This window comes from Oryzias latipes, chromosome 13 (genome assembly GCF_053564925.1).
Source record: "Oryzias latipes strain Hd-rR chromosome 13, Olatipes_Hd-rR_3.1".
Classification (NCBI taxonomy): domain Eukaryota; kingdom Metazoa; phylum Chordata; class Actinopteri; order Beloniformes; family Adrianichthyidae; genus Oryzias; species Oryzias latipes.
The window spans coordinates 21005142-21021274 of NC_136249.1; the positions used below are offsets into that span (position 1 = coordinate 21005142).

General features: G+C 45.0%; 1 protein-coding gene across 1 annotated transcript in view; it reads left to right on the top strand.

The window, feature by feature from the left end:
• sik2b (salt-inducible kinase 2b) overlaps window positions 1-15605 on the top strand; it is a 37933-nt gene extending 22328 nt beyond the window's left edge. The window contains exons 7-15 of the mRNA XM_004075670.5: window positions 4131-4357; window positions 6129-6281; window positions 7029-7187; window positions 8432-8663; window positions 8751-9041; window positions 10023-10180; window positions 10841-10954; window positions 11093-11181; window positions 11434-15605. Of these exons, the coding sequence (XP_004075718.1) occupies window positions 4131-4357; window positions 6129-6281; window positions 7029-7187; window positions 8432-8663; window positions 8751-9041; window positions 10023-10180; window positions 10841-10954; window positions 11093-11181; window positions 11434-12073 (2063 nt within the window). The 3' untranslated portion in view covers window positions 12074-15605. The remainder of the gene's footprint in view (window positions 1-4130; window positions 4358-6128; window positions 6282-7028; window positions 7188-8431; window positions 8664-8750; window positions 9042-10022; window positions 10181-10840; window positions 10955-11092; window positions 11182-11433) is intronic.
• The last annotated feature ends 528 nt before the right edge of the window (window positions 15606-16133 follow it).

Here is a 16133-nt window from a genome sequence, read left to right on the forward strand (position 1 = left end):
TCGTCATGTAAACACGCCGCTCGGAATACTCTGCCCCGATCTGACTCATTCGGATCAAAATTTCTTTGCGATCGAGATAGGTGGGTTATGCTGATTGTTGATCCGATCGTTTTGCATGTAAACGGTTCATTCTGATCGTGCGTCGCTACTGCTCTGGTTTAACATCACGCATTGAAGAAGTTTCACTCCAGAGAAGGCTTTGGAGCACAAACAGGACCAACCGGCTGCTCTGCAGACGCCTTGTGTTAAGCACTCTTCACCCCTCACGAAGTGGGGTGCCGGGGAGGAGCGCTTCGTGCCCCCTGACGTCTGGACCCTGCGCGGTCCAGGCTCGGGTGCCGGTGGACCGAGCGAACCGTGTCTCTGCAGAACAGAACAGACGGACTTATAACTTTGTGTTTGAGGGGAGGGGAGGATGCTTTGTTACGTTTGTGCTATGTGTGGGAGGCTTCGGGCTGCGATCCGTCCCGCTGCTCTAGGTGAACGAGCTGCTGGACTCAGGAGAACAGTGTCTCCCGGTAGAAATGTGTCTCTGAGCAGAGCTCGGACTTCCAGCTCACACAGCGGCTTTGGGGCAGTGAGCTTTTCAAAGCAGAAATGTCGGTCAGTCCTTAGAAACCGTTCAAACAATCACGTGGATTTGTGTTTCCAGTCATGTCCTGACTAAATAAAGGCTGATGTTATTCCCACATATTTTCGTGCAGCCTAGATGCAGATTGTGGCATTTCCCGCATGGATTTTGTGTTCATCAAAGAAGGCTAATGTTGTTAGCGTGTTAGCTTTCTCTTAACCCTTCTTCCAGCTCCGTTCCACAATAAACAAAGCACTGACCAAACCGATTCAAAATAAAAGGATGAGCGGACATGCTCTTCATAATAACTATAACAATAATAAATGCACGTTTAGAAGATCATCTTGTATATTACTGAACTGCCAGATATCTATGTTTGTGGCAGCTCAGCTTGTTTACAGCGAGACTCATTTCCTCTTCCGGCGCACGTGCAAATTATTTATTCCAGACGAAAGTGTGGCCCATGTAGACGTTTTGTTTTAATCGGAAAAAGTTTTTCTGGGCCCATTTACACGGTTGAATTATAATCCGATCTTTGATCCGATCAAGATATTTTGCACATGTAACCGCGGCTACTGACTGCTAACATTTGCAGGGGTCATGTGTTACATGCAGGAGTGAGTCAGGTCATATGACTGTCTCAAAGCAGCCCCGCTGTTAGCAATTGTGCTAGCTTGCAGGCTGGAGATTAAATCCAGAGCACGAGCTGTTTATGTAATCTGGGGGACAAGGCAGCAAAGCCCTCCTGCAGGCTCTTCCAGGAGACCCTCTGTATGTCTCGTTGACTCCCACTGTCTATGAAATGTCTTCCTGTTTGTCTATTTGCTCCTCATGATCGAAGTCTCCGTAAGGGGGAGTGCTGGAATTCATGTCATTTCTTCTTCTTTTGTTCCGAGCCTTGAAACAATTAGGAGACGGGGAATGTGAGAGTGTAATGTCAGTTCTTGGCCTAGACTGACAATCCAACCCGCCTTTCCACCCTCACTCCTGCCCCTGTTCCCCCCCCCAAATGTGAAGAACAGAGTGTTCTCATTTCTTCTACTAGAAACAGACCTCATTTCCTCCCATTGCTCTCTCTGGTCAACTCTGTGGTGCAGGGAACAGACTAGCACCTCACTCTAAACTCTCACTAGAACATTTTAGTCCAGTGAATGCTGTGGTCAGGCACTGATCAATGACCTTTTCAGTTTTTTGCATACCTTTGCATGTCTCTTCTTTATTCAAAGCTTCATAGGGACTCAGGTTGTCTATGCATTCAGTCATGTTTTAATGGTTGCATTTGAAAACTTTATTTTTAAGCTTTGGTGTGATTTATATACACTGAGATGCATATATGCAATCATAAAAAGTACTTTTCTCTAGTATGTCTTTGGACAAAAAAAAACCTTTGACCCATTGCATCTCACTTGAGAAGATTGCACAAATGTTTTTATTTATTTATTTTTTATTGTTTTTATTAGTAAAATAAAAATGAAGCAGATAGATTAGATTTTATTGCTGCAAATAACCAGCCCTTCATTGGTGCATCATCAGCAAATGTACTGTGAAAGTTGGTTGGTCTGGAAGAGTAAAAACTGATTTTTCCTGCCATGAAACATTTATGTTTAGTTATGTTTGTATTATTTCTTGACAAATATGTACAGCTAAAGAAAAATAAAACGCATATTAATTCTATAAACACCAGCTGCTTAAAAACAAATCAATTCAGTTTATTTTATTCAGCCATGACATTAATTTCCTTAAACCCTCGTTTATCATTTTCCAATTCCTAAAATAGGTTTAACTATGCAGTAAAATTTACAATATCATTACTTCTTGATTAGTCAGTACTGCAGGATTCTAAAAGTTAGTGCTGTCATGCTGGTGTAATGTTCCAGCTAAAAGCAGCGTGTCTGTCAGTCAGTCACACTTGCGTAGCGTGAACCAATGACTTGGTTCAAACGTTTTTTTATGATCAGTAAAAGTTCAACTATAAATCATGCATTATTCTCTACAGTCATTGGGTTGTCACGCTAACGTGGTGTTTCGGTCACATGGGGCTCTCCAGCCAAACCGGTTTTATAAATGGGCACCTGCTCACAGGCAGTGAAGGAGGAAAGGAAAGCTCGGGCCGCTTATACTAACGCACCTTTATTTACTGTACTACTACATATGCTCAAGTTCACATGCTACTTCACCCGTATGTGAGATAAGGAAGGCGGCACATCTGTTCACATGTTTAAGGATGGAATTTATCTGAAAAAAATTAAATGGATTTGAACCCGTCCTCAGTCTCACAGTGGTGCATCAGTCGTGGCGAGGGCAACTCAGTCTTCTAAAATCCTTTGCTTGAAGCAGAGCCTCAACACTGTTCATCAATTGGTATACAGTTAAATACAGGTAACAATGCTCCTGCAGACAGGCCTTGGCGTGCAGAAAGAATGCGATGAAGGGCACACGGGTTAACCACATAATTGGGGAAAAGACTGAGCTGGCTGAACTACAAAGCATGAGTTGGGAATCAAACCGTGATGCAAGCAGATGTTAGTAGATTTGGGTTGGGGGGGCGGGGGGGTGCTGAGAAGCAGCAGGGAGTTAATGTTGGCAGACAGGTCTTGGAGCTCTCAGGAGAACAAGGCAAGTAGGTTACCAGCAGCATGAAGTGAACTCCTCTTGCCTGCCTCCTTTTGTAACAACTTCACTTTACTAATTTAATTGGGTTTGTTATGCTGTAGGTTAAACTCCTGTAACTCAAAAAAAGAGAAAATGCAATCTATTTTTAAACTGACTTCAAGAAGCTTAAGTGCAACCTTTTTGATTATATGAGACTACCCATTAGAAGAAGAGGTTATTTTAAATTGAATTGGCATTTGAAATAATTAGAGATGTCAACTAATGGCTTGGGCTATTTCTTGAATAGATACCTTTTTTACTTCAAGACAATAGCACTTTTAAGAAAACGGTGAGGATGTTGCAGGCAGGGAATGCAGTGCAAGCAGCAGGAGGGCATCCAGGCCTGAGTAACACAGCCAAGGGAACTGTAATCCTGTTTAGAACCCAGCTGTGTCTGACGTCAAACTCATCTAGCCCCTAACTAGAGGTGAAGAGTTCTCATGGGGAGGGATGGAAAGTGGAAAAGAATGTATGCATGCTGTGTGGAAGTAGCTGCAGGGAAAACCCAAATGAGCTGCTGCCTTCACGTTCTTTACAGGCCTTGTCAGACATGCATCGAGTTAAACAGAACATATGTTTAAGCTAATTGAGCAATTAGTTTTATTGCAAACCTGTACAACAGAACGTGTGTGTTTACCAGCTTATGGAAAGGGTTTGAGGCAAACCTTTCTCCATCGTGATGAGCTGCACAGCCACATGAATTCTGAAAAGAGAGTTTGTCCTCGCTGGTCAAAATGCAGCTGGAAATTGTCAGGAAAAGCTGAAGATGTGAAACCAACAAAGTTGAAGTAACACTTATGCTTCAATTAATCTTTTAGAACATTTCCTTTTTTTAATGCATTTGTTGACCAGAAACTTCTTAAAAATAATTGCACCCTCTGTATTTGCTCCTTTCTCATTCTGGCAGACTGTGAACACTTGATCCGCAGGATGTTGGTCCTGGACCCGTCCAAACGCCTGTCCTTGGCACAGATTAAGGAGCACAAATGGATGGCTTTGGACGTCCCAGCACAGAGGCCCGTCCTGTACCAACAGCCACTGTCAGCTGAGGGTGAGATGGGTGTAGGAGAATACAGCGAACAGGTCCTTCGCCTGATGCACAGCCTTGGCATCGACCAACAAAAGACTATAGAGGTAAGCTTTCAAAAGGAAACCGCTATAACTGCAAGAACTAGTTGGCGACTTAACCATCAAAGCACTTGACTCCAAAGGGCAATGGTTGTAAATTGCAAGTCACTTACTTTTTGATACTGATGCATGATCATATTTACAAAGCAGTTAGGTTAATGGGTGTTATCTTAAGTGTGCCAACATTCCAAAACCAGTTTCACTTAAGCTATATAGTTCATCTCTATAGCTGAATACTTCAATTAAATGAAGTGTCTGCACTTCCATTGGGATAAACCAAAAATCTTAGAGACATAGTTGACAGCTACCACTTTCTTATATTTAATTTCTTTTCCAGTGATAACGGTTGTTAGTAGATTAATAATACAACACAAATTAGGTTTACAGTTACACAGACCTGATGGCTGCAATTTGTCCTGAAGATTTGGTCTTCCAGCTTAAGTTTGTCTTCAAGTCTTCAATTTAAAAAATGAGGACAAATCGACACAATGTGGAGTTACTCTGAAAATGTTTTTGTTTTCAGATAGTCTTTTAAAAAAACTGAAGAAAATGAAGTATTTTCTCAGACGGTGTAACTTTCAGAAAACAATCCCCTTGAGTAATTTCTTCTGTGATTCTAGAATCTGGTAAATTACAGTGAGATTTTTCACACACTGTCTGCATTTTGACTTTGTTTAATAAACAGTTATATTTTAGGAAATTACTTGGCGAGAATGTTACCATTTCACAACAGCACAACGTGTTTCCAAAGAGCAATTAGAGGTTGAAGTAAACATCAGTCTGCCATTTAATCTCATTTCACTTAGTTTTCACATGCTCACAAGAATTGCAATGCATGACTGATGAATGATTTCATGGCAGTATCTGTCCGTTTTGCTTCATATTTCAAAGCAAATTGAGGAGATGAAGGATCTTTGGATTGAGAATATTGAATTATAGTTTACTGGCTGTTCATGGAATCATTTGACATCTGGTTGAAAAAGGTGCCTGTTCAGTAAAAGCCAAAGGAGGCCTTTATCCAATAGAAAAATCAACAGTTTTGTTTATTCTTCAGCTCATTCTTTCATTCCTCTGACTCTTGGCTGGGTCGAGGGGGCATTTGGAGGGCGTCATTATTGTATTTAAAGAAGCTTTAAGTGTATGCAAAGTTTACATCAATGTACAATCTGCCTGCAACCCAGGAGAAGAGAAGTGTGAAATCAAACTACCATCAGTTCTGGAGCAAAATTCAGTTTTTATGCAAATGAAAGTTAAAAGAAATGGGTCAAACTTCACAGCAAATGTCTGGCCACTGTGGGGGAGACGATGCACAAGATCCAGAGAAATGTATGAATCCGCTGTCACCGAAAATCAACTTTTAAAGGAAAAAAAAAGTTGTTGTTCTGAACGTATTTCCTGCCACTGCTGCCTTTACTCAGAACTTGGCTACAGGTAAAAAAACCAAAGCAGGAAAAACTGAAGACTATCTTGTCACAGTTCAGTTCATATCAGTTTCAGTTGGGCTGTTGTGTAGCACAGATTGACTCTGATAGGAAAACAAACTGGGTTATACCCATCAAATCTGCCCTGCTCCTTCAAACTCAGCAGGGAGGAACTTAAAAAGCGTCTTAGTTTTGGGACTTTGATTAAACTCTCTCCATCCTCTGCAGTACCCTTAGTTTTATGCCAGCTTAGTTGAAAACAAATCTGCCAAATTTCAGCTTTTCACAGAAGCAAAAGATCAACTTTACCAATAATGCTTGTTACAAAATGATTCATTTACGCTGCTATGTTTCAGTCTCTTCAGAATAAAAGCTACAACCACTTCGCTGCGATCTACTACCTGCTGGTCGAGCGGCTGAAGGCCCATCGATGCAGCTTCCCTGTGGAACAAAGGCTCGACGCCCGCCAGCGGCGCCCCAGCACCATCGCTGAGCAGACGGTCATCAAGGTAACCAGGCATCTCCAGAGCAACTAAAAGCCTCCTGAATAATGTGTGCGGGCTACTATCCCGACCCCGGTGATCAAAGCTCTGCTATTCACACCTGCACTGCCGAGCAAACAAACGGACAGAAGGGGCTAATTTGTTTATTTATCCGTGTCTTCTGTGCGGCCCTTCCCACCCAGCCTTGATCTCGGTGCATTCATTTCCTTTGCTTACATCATTTAGCTTTTTTCGTCCTTAGCCCTCTCCTGCTTAATGCCGTTATTGTGTAGTTTCCTTTCATTTGCCTGAGATCTTTGTAACTGGGATTATGAACCCAACGCAGCCCGTCTTTAGTCATAATGACACAATTTCTCTGGGGCATTTCTAATCTCTCCCCAAACACACAGAGCTGGAGTTACATCTTTAAAACTGCTGCTACATCTATGCCAAGCTCATTACTTAGGAGTAAAACAATGGCATTATCCTGCAGACTTTGTCATATATTTAACGCAGCTGCAGAGTTGAGCCCTGCAGAGTAGGATGGAGTTCAAGCTGCCAAATGATGTCAAACATCTGTGTGAAGCATTGTGGGTACTGCATGTGTCCATGCGGCCGCTTTCATTCTCTGAGCCCCTCATGAAAATGTGTGTGTGCACACTCAGCTCCTATTAGCACCTATTGGAGCACATAAATACTGAGTCTCGTGATTCCAGATTAATAAGTGCTCTGCCTTTTGTCTGTTTGTTTTTTTTTTTTTCTTTCCCACTTCAGTCAACCAGCGGCTCAGCCCAGGTGGGTTTGCTTCCACAGGGCGTTCGTCTGTTGCGTTCCCCCGCGGTTCCTCAGCCCTCGTCGGATGCTTTTACCTTCCCCCAGACTGCATGTCCCCTGGAGCAGAACTTCCTTGTGGAGGATGTCAGCACACCCAAAGTGAGTCCAACGCCGGCGTGGACGGGTGGGATGAGAAGACAAAACATATTATTGTACTCTTGGCACCAAACTCAAACCTACAAAGGAAACTTGTTTCTATTCCGGTTTTCCCTTTTGACTTAGAATTATATAGATTTGCAGCTGTACATTATAGGTAATGGATCATACCCATACCTTTTTTTGTGTGTGTGTGTGTGTGTGAGGGGGGGGGGGGGGGGGGGTGTACACAGCAGAGGTTTGGGGTGTCAACCTGACAGTGTTCTTGACTTGTCTTGTTATGTAACCATTCAGTCAGCACTCACATCAGACAAGACAGCTGCCAGTCCGGCAAGGTTTCTGGACACACAAATGCACACACCCACACTGACACACACATGCACACACACTCACAGTGCTCTTCTTTAACTGTGCCAACCCTGGACCTGTTTCTCCAGGCTAGTTCTTGGGCTGATCTTCTAATAGAAACATTTTTGGCCCAAGTTCACTGAGTCACACACCTGCAGTCTCGCACAAACACACTTTCAGACTTACACACATACACCTTTTAAGGCCTTCTCAATGTGAGCTTTATTTTCCCTCCTAACCCCAATAAAGAATGATTTGTGTGTGTGTTGGGGTGTGTGTATATGTGCATGTGTGGACGATTAGAGTAACTAAGCAGAGTCAGGATGAGTGTTATCTGCGTGAATGAAGTCTGGTTATGTAAGCAGCCCTGTGACGATGATGTGACCCAATGCAGCGCTGAGTGAACACGCATGGACAGAAAGCTGCTGTGCTGCTAAAGCAATCACGCAGCCCAGACTCCCCCTTCCCCTCCCACCAATCCCCCAGCCAGCAGCCCAGGTCTTCTTTTTCAGCTTTTTTTTGCTTAATCTCTGCTTCTATTTCATGCATCTGTCACATAGATTCTTTGTCATGTCATGTCTTTTAGCATTTCCTCACAGATGACTTTCTTCTAATGTGCTTTACCCCATCCGAGCCCTCTGTGCATGTTTGTGTGTGTGTTTGTGTTTCACTGACGCACACGGGCAGTTCAGGAGTAACCCACAACTCTGATGGGGAAAAAGAAAAGTCAAATAACCAATGGAGTCTCTTTACCTTTGTTCCTACAATTTAAATTTTATTTTTCTTCTTTTTTTTTTTTTTTTTAGCTCTCGTGGGTCCTTCTCTTTTCATCTGTTCACAGTGAGCTTGAAATGTTGATTATTGTTGACTCTTTGTGTTTCTACGTCCTGTCCTTCTAGGTGAATGGCTGCCTTCTGGACCCCCTTCCTCCCTCTACTGTCCTCCGCAAGTCCTCCACTTCGTCACCTAGCAACATGATGGAGACCTCGATTGACGAAGGCATTGAGACTGAGGAGCCCGACACGGAGGACGACACGCCCCACCTTCTCTCAGCCTATCAGACGACTCGATTTGGCCAGAGGCGGCACACCTTATCTGAAGTTTCCAACCCGCCTGGGCCTTCAAGCCAAGGTCTGAAACCCGTTGGAAATGTGTTGCATTTCGAAGTAAAAGCATGACTTTATTGCTTACTGCATGTTTTTGTGTCTCATCCGTTAGGTAAATATTTCACTTTAGGCCACAACACCTCCATGGGCAGCGTGGACTCGGACATTGGCTACGATATGGGCTCCGTGCACAGCGACCTCAGTCTGCTGGAGGACGCGCCCTCCCTCAGTGAGGTGGTACCATCCAACAGCTCTGCTCCTGGCATAGCTGCACCTTTTCTGAGTGCCAGGCCACCCAACCCAGCAATGGCTGCCCTGACTTCTCAGCACAGGGAGGCGCACAACCGATCCCCGATAAGCTTCCGAGAAGGACGCCGCGCCTCTGACACCTCCCTCACCCAAGGTGAGCTTGCAGTGTGCAGAACTCATTTGTCTGTTTATCTAGGTTTCCGAATCTGGATTATAAAGATCATATTATGGTCTGTTGAACATTTGCGGGTCTATGAACCTAATCAGAAGTGCAGGTGAGGTTTGGACAGTTTACCTTTGTGTTCCTGTTGGTTGCTTCTGTCGGTGCAGCAGTTTCATTCCCACCCCTCTTCTACTTTTCCCATCTTTTCCTGCTCTCCTGGCGTCTCATCCTCTTAATGTCTCAGGCGATTACGCCAATGATGATTCACCTTGTGAATCAGGCATGTATTTGAAGCTTTCAGCCCACATGTCTCCCTTTCACAATATTTCCCCTTCTACTCCCTCCTCCTCTTTTCACCCTCCTTCTCCCTCTGCACAGCTTTCATAAGTCTTGCTTTTTCCTATCGCTTTTAAGAGTCGAGCAGCTTTATTTGTTCTCCACATCTGAGCGAAGGAGCAGACGAAACACAAGGAGGAATTTTAAACAGTTCCACTTTCATTTGTACCTGCTCGTTGGAATGAAAAGTCCAGCTAGAACTAGTAAAAGCTTTCATTTTAGCATGGAAGTGTGTGCTCTTCTGGCTGCACACTAGTTTGTTCTCTCTGGATGTTTTTTTTTTCTTTTCAGGTTTTATTTTTCATAATCCTCTTTGGATCCTTTTGCGTCACACTCCCGACTTTGGTTTTAAATAACTCCCACCATCTCAGTGAGTCAGGTGCTATCGTTCACAGCTCCGCACCACTGGACGGGTCTTATCAAAGCGCTCGCTGTTGTGCACACAAGCACGGGCATCACATACGCACACACATATGACGTACGTTCAGCCTCACCGTCGGCGGAGCGCCGATTTAACGTCAGCCAGATTAAGCCTGTTTCTCTAAAGGGATGAAACATTTCATGTCTTGTTGCCAGCCGGTTCCATTGAGCGGTCTAAATTAACACCAGCTCCTGTGCTCTGGTTTATGTTCTCAGGCCTGGTGGCGTTTCGGCAGCACCTCCAAAACTTGGCAAGGACCAAAGGCATCCTGGACCTCAACAAAGTCCAGATGCTGGTGGAGCAGATGGGCTCTGTGGAAGGGGCCAGCATGGGGCCTCTGGGACCACAGCAACACTTGCACAACCTCCTGGAGGTTAGTCCTGCCGCATGATGACACACACTCAGTTGCAAGGCTTTCCTTTCCCAGAATCCCTTTCCAGGCCCAGTGTGCTGACTACCATATTCGATGGATAAAAAATAAATGGAAAAAAAAAGCATGCAGTCAGGGAGTTGTATAACCCCTGGAGAGGCTGCCAACTGTGGCTTGTTTACTGTCTGCTGTCCCTCTGGGACTCAGAGTCTTGACCAAAATGAATGCAGCCATTGTTGAAATCAATCAGACTTGCACAAGGAAATGTGCGTGCACAGATGCACTTCAGGGGGAGACGATTAAAGAAAGAACGGTTTGTGCTTCCCTGCAAACAAAAATCAATAAACAAACAGAGGGTTCCCTCTTTTTTGGGTCACTTTTGAATGCTTTTCGTTTTGTTACTCACATCAACACTGTTGTCTCTGACTATGGAAGCACCACCAGCCTATTAATTGGCTTCCATTCCATCTACCTAATGTGTGATCCCTGCGGTAAACGCCATTTAGGGAAAAGCATGTGGCTGATCAGCCGCCGCTTGGGAGTTGGGGCAGGAGACGGCTAGGGTCATTCTGTTAGCCCGCACCAGCCTCGCCGCAGCTTTATTCACTGACAGACGGGGATCCGGTGAGCTTTTTGTTCCAATGCTTTGTTTTTGATCTGAAGGGCGAGGCATGCAAGCAGCAGGAGGGCCTAGCTTTATACCACGGTGGGCTGCAGCCCCCCCTTCTCTCCCGCAGACAGAGTTTGGAAACACAGTACCTCACCCACAGACTTCAGGTACAGCCAATCGCACCTACTGTCATGATGTGAAGGGATCCATAGACTCGTATGCTGAATTCACTGGGGAGGGCAGAGCTGATCTCCCACAATCCTACAGTAAAGATGAAGCAGTAAATCTCTCTTTTCGCCCAAAAGGCTAACATCCTGGCTAACAGCCCTGCGAGCTGCCAACTTTTCTGCAAGGAGACGCCGAGAAGTTTAGAGCAGCAGCTACAGGAACACAGGTAATACCCCCCCATGCAGATGTTTGATGTTCTGATGACACGGCTGTGCAGTCGGTGTAGCAGTTTGCCTCTTTCATGTCTGCAGGTGGTAGTAGAGCCTTAAGCAGACAGTTTGCACAGTTGTGCTCTTCTCATGTTTTCTTCAGCTTAGTCTCATTGTATGTGTATAGTTAGCTGTTTCCTCCCTCTGGTGTGGTGTGGAAGGGTTTTTCCTGCTCACTGCTGTTGGTTGAAAGGCTTGTTTCTCTGCAGGCTGCATCAGAAGAGGATGTATCTGCAGCAGCACCAGTCACAGGGCATGGGACTCCAGGCCTACTTCAACCAGATGCAGATAGCTGAGGGCTCCTACGCCCCAAGCGGCCCCATCCTGGATCCATCAGCCGCCCAGAACTCCCCCCAGGCCCCCTCCATGTCGGCCCCCCACCAGCCTCAGTCCCAGCAGCAGGGCAGTCCCCAAGCCTCACCCCCTTTCAGCCACACCCACAGCTTGAGCCCTTTGATGGAACCCGGCGAGGGCCTGGTTTACGACCCGTACATGAGCCACCACCACCCTTACACCCAACAGCTGCCCCCCGGAGCTCACCTCATGCACCACCCACTCCACCATCAGCATTCTCTGGAGGCCCCTGTTGGCGGCTTGGGCTTCAGCTACCCAGCAGGCTGTGATCCACATTCCCCTGGTCCTTCCGCTGAGGCTCTCCTGCCAGAGCAATACGAGTTCTCCATGGACGCCAGCCTGCTGCCTCAGCCTGGTCCAGGGGAGGCAGACGCTGGAGGCCCCGTGGCAGCGCAGACAGACGGCTTAGGCATGCCTAAACTGCAGGCGTCCCTCCTGGACAGTGAAATGATGGAGACCGTGGACTCGCAGCATGGCTTCGTGCTGGTCAACTAAAGTCAGCTCAGGGGGTTAATCCAGCAGTATTAAGCAATGAGACGGCATCCATAGCAGAGGCAGCAGAGGTAGAGGTGGAGACCTCAGGCGTAGCAGCTGGGAAGGAAGTGTTGTGTTTCGTACAACTTCTACAGACTCCATTTCTCTGTTGTGATAGACGTTGACCTTCTTTCCCGCCAAAATCCTCCCGTGATATACCTCGCTGTCTCCCTCTCCTCTAACCTTGTTCTCATCTGCCACGCAGTGCAGGACACTTCCGACGCTTCGCACAATGTGATCTAAGCTGTGCTGATTTGACGAAGCTGCTTCTGTCCTGTTGGCGGCGGCACCGCCGGCAGCTGCAGCGCCGCGTCGCAGTCCCAGGGGTGAGGTCGTACCACCCAGAGGCTGCCGAAGTGCAGCGCTGCACCTAGAAATAGTTTGAAAACAAACTGATTGTCTGAGTGGAAAACAAAAAAAAAGCACAAAGTCTGGCTTTGCTTTTCCAGTTTGTGAGAAATGGCAGAAGAACGGACGAGAAAGAAGTGAGAGAAAATGTCCCTCATTTATCACGGTACCATGAACATCACACGATGAAATGTTGCTTTGGAAAAGAATGCACTATGAAACGGTTTTACTCTAGTCCTGCACAACACTATTCCCTAAATCACCCAGGTAACATTTGTATGTGCTGAAACAGAAACAGCTACTCTATTTTTTTTTTTCCAACAGTAAGCTAGTTTTCAGATTGACAGCAGTACCCATGCAGCCTGTCTGACTTTTCTTTTCTTCATTTTTATAAATCTAACTACTGATCACAGCTGATTTCCTACACTACTGATGGCACACAGTCCAGGTTTGCAGACCAATGCTTGTTTTTTTTTTTTATGGAAGCACCTGCAGACCTGTTAACCGTTCAGGTGTGGCTCATGTTTACCTGATAAATGAGGGCTGATGTGACAGACTTTTTTTTTTAGGGTGAGAAGTTGTGGTTTAATAATTTGTCATGCTGTTTCTGTGGCAATACTGAAGCAATATTAATCCTTTACGTGCCAGAATCGTGAATGAACGTATAACAGCCCGGCTCCTGATTGGTCCTCAGGGGAGCTGATGATGTAACCGGGAGATAATGTGGCCCTGGAAAGTGCAGAGATGAGCCTGAAAACATCTTTATGGACAGTACTGTGCAAAAGTACTTTGTATTTAAAAAAAATTTTTTTTGTTTCTTAAAAGATGTATTAAAAAACATTTCTATTTATTAACTTCAGAGAAAGTTCAGGAAACCACTGATGACGAAATCAAAGTGAAACCCGATGTGAGCATCCTTTGCTTTTTTAGCAGCATCACTTCTCTTAGTTTGCTTTTAGGGTACGAAGTTCTTCGGTTTAGCTTATTTGTGTATGTGTGTAAATCTTTGCCATCACAGCCGCTTCTAAGTCCGAACTTTCCTTAAACTGAGGTCAGAGGTCGGTGCTGCGAAAAGACTGAAAAAGTTGTTAGAATTTCAATTCAAATGTCAAATGGCAACACAACAATGACGATCCTCCACTTGTATACGTGAAAAGAAGAACACATTAGCCAGATCTAAGGCATGGTGAGCTTTATGGTACAGCAAATACAACAGGAAGTGTGAGGCGGGGACAGTTTTTGGAGGCGGACACTCCTGATCGGGGTTTGTGGTGACGCCTCCAAACCTGAAGCGCTCACCGGGTCACATGTCAGAGCAGGAGGGGGAACAAAAAAGAGAAGGTTTGTATTGTTGGTCACTTTAGATGCTTATCCCCTTAAGCACTTCTCTACAAATCACTTTTGCACAGTGTTGTGTGTGGAGAAGTGTGTTTGCACTCCCCCCCCCCATTTATAAAATAATTTATTTGATTAAAAAAAACACTTTTTTTTATGAATCTAGGACTCTTGACCTGCAATTGAGCATTTTCTTTCTGGTTTACATCGTCAGCACTCCTGTTGTGTTGCATACATTTGTTGTTTTTTAACAGAGTAGGGACTCCCAGCATTAGATTTGGTGAGAGGGCGTTTCCTCTGGGACATTTTGGCTGCCGTGACGTAAAGACGGCGGGACATCAGAACACCGTACACTGGATCTTAACAGCTTTCTCTGTTATGACAGCAACCAGAAGATGTTTTTTTTTTTTTTCTGCCTCTTCTTCTTTTAACAGCACTTAAACTGTGTGAAAGCTGCTTGAAGCACACAGGGATAACTATGTCTCTGACACGATGTATCAAAACTAAAATGCACCCAGTTGGAATGACCAGTTTGACCTGCTGTAGTTGGGGATAAACGGTGTGTAGACGGATGGGTCTGCAGTGTTTAAACGGAAGGTCGGGGTTGGAGGTGTTAGTAAAGACTGAGCCCACACCGTCACTTTTTATTGGACAAAAAGGAAATGTGGACCAAGTGTGTGGCTGCAGTCTTGTTCAGGAATCCAGAGGACATCATCAGTTCCATCATCCCCCCCTCAGGCAAATCCTCCTTAAACTGCATCAACACAGTTGCTCCTTATGTACCTTTTTACACTCACCTGATGTTGGCAGAAGTGCTAGACATCAACACGAGCCTCGGTGACTGAGAGACAGCCTTGTGGTCGCATCAACACTTCCCCCTTTCCGTTCGAAAAACCCTTCATCTGAACTGGTGACGTTGACACGGTCAGACGGTGGAAGGCGAGAGCGTTTGGCATGTGGTCGGGCTACAGACCTGCAGGACGAGCTGTGGAAGTTGAATACTGGAGCACTTTGACAATACGGGGAAGAAGAGATGTAGCGGAAGAGGAAGAGGCAGTGGAGAAAGGCGGGACGTTTGCCCTTCTCCTGGCGGATCAAACGGACTGCAGCGTGTTAGGAAAACGCCTTTCTCTCTCTCTTCCTCACCAATAATGGACACAAAGCAGATTTCTTTCAAAGAAAGACCAGACAGAGTTCCATTTGATTTGATTATTTGAATCCAAGGTAAAGTAACACTTTTCAGTTTATTATGATGAGTGTTCTTTGTACAGATTGTAGTGGATCCTCACGCTCCACTGAGGCGATTTGTGTTGACTAGTGTTCAGTGTGCCTTTTTACTTTTCATACTTTTATTCTAGATTAAGACTCTGAATAGCTCCATTACTCCTGGTTGGACCCTTTTTTTTTCTAAATACTTTCTTTCGTTTCTGTATTTTTTTTTCTTTTACTCTGGAAGTTAAGTTTAGTCGGGTTTTACAAAGGTACAAAACCAAAGTCCCTCAGGAGTTTTCCCGTACCACCCACCATGTGGAGTCTGTGGAGCTTCTCTGTCAGCTTCTCTTTCCATGCTTTCTTCTGGTCGGTCAATCAGTGTATGCCATTTCAAAGTATTATAGCAATATTTCTCTAGTTGAAGACATACATCGAGATTCTAGTGGATGTGTTTCCAGGTATCATAATTTCAGTACCTGCTGATAAAACGACAAAAATCCAATCAATAGAAATCCAGTTTTCTATCTACCTTCATTGATGTTGACCACACATAAGCTAATTTGCTGTTGAGATTAAAAAGGGTTTATTGAACAGAAAACGGGTCTTCTCTTCTTTTTATGTATTTTTTTTTTTAGTTGAATGCATCTTTTCACACTTGTAACCTCATGCTGCTGCAGGGTTCTGACATGGATCGTACCAAGAAGTCCCCTTCAAACTTCAAATCTTTTCCTCCACAAATGCAGGCCTTTGGAAGACTTTTTTTTTTTTGGGTGGTGGTGGTGGTGGTGGGGGGGGGGGGGGTCCATTATGTCTAACTCGGTCTTCCGGGGGCATAAAAGAGGGGCTCAGTTGTTGGTAATGGGCCTGTTTACATAAGGCTGTTCATTATGTCACTTCTGCTTTGTAATGCATATCCTTCAACCGCTTTTTAATTAATCAAATTAGCCCTAACTGAGTGAGCCGCACTGCAGTGGACATGAGAAACTGGAGGTCGATTTCCTGCTTTTCATCACTGATAACCCCTTTACGGTGATGGGTTTGCTCTTCGACTTGGTCAGACACTCATGGTGACACACAGACTCAAAACACTCCAGGGATGATCACATTGTCATGCTGTGGAAAAATA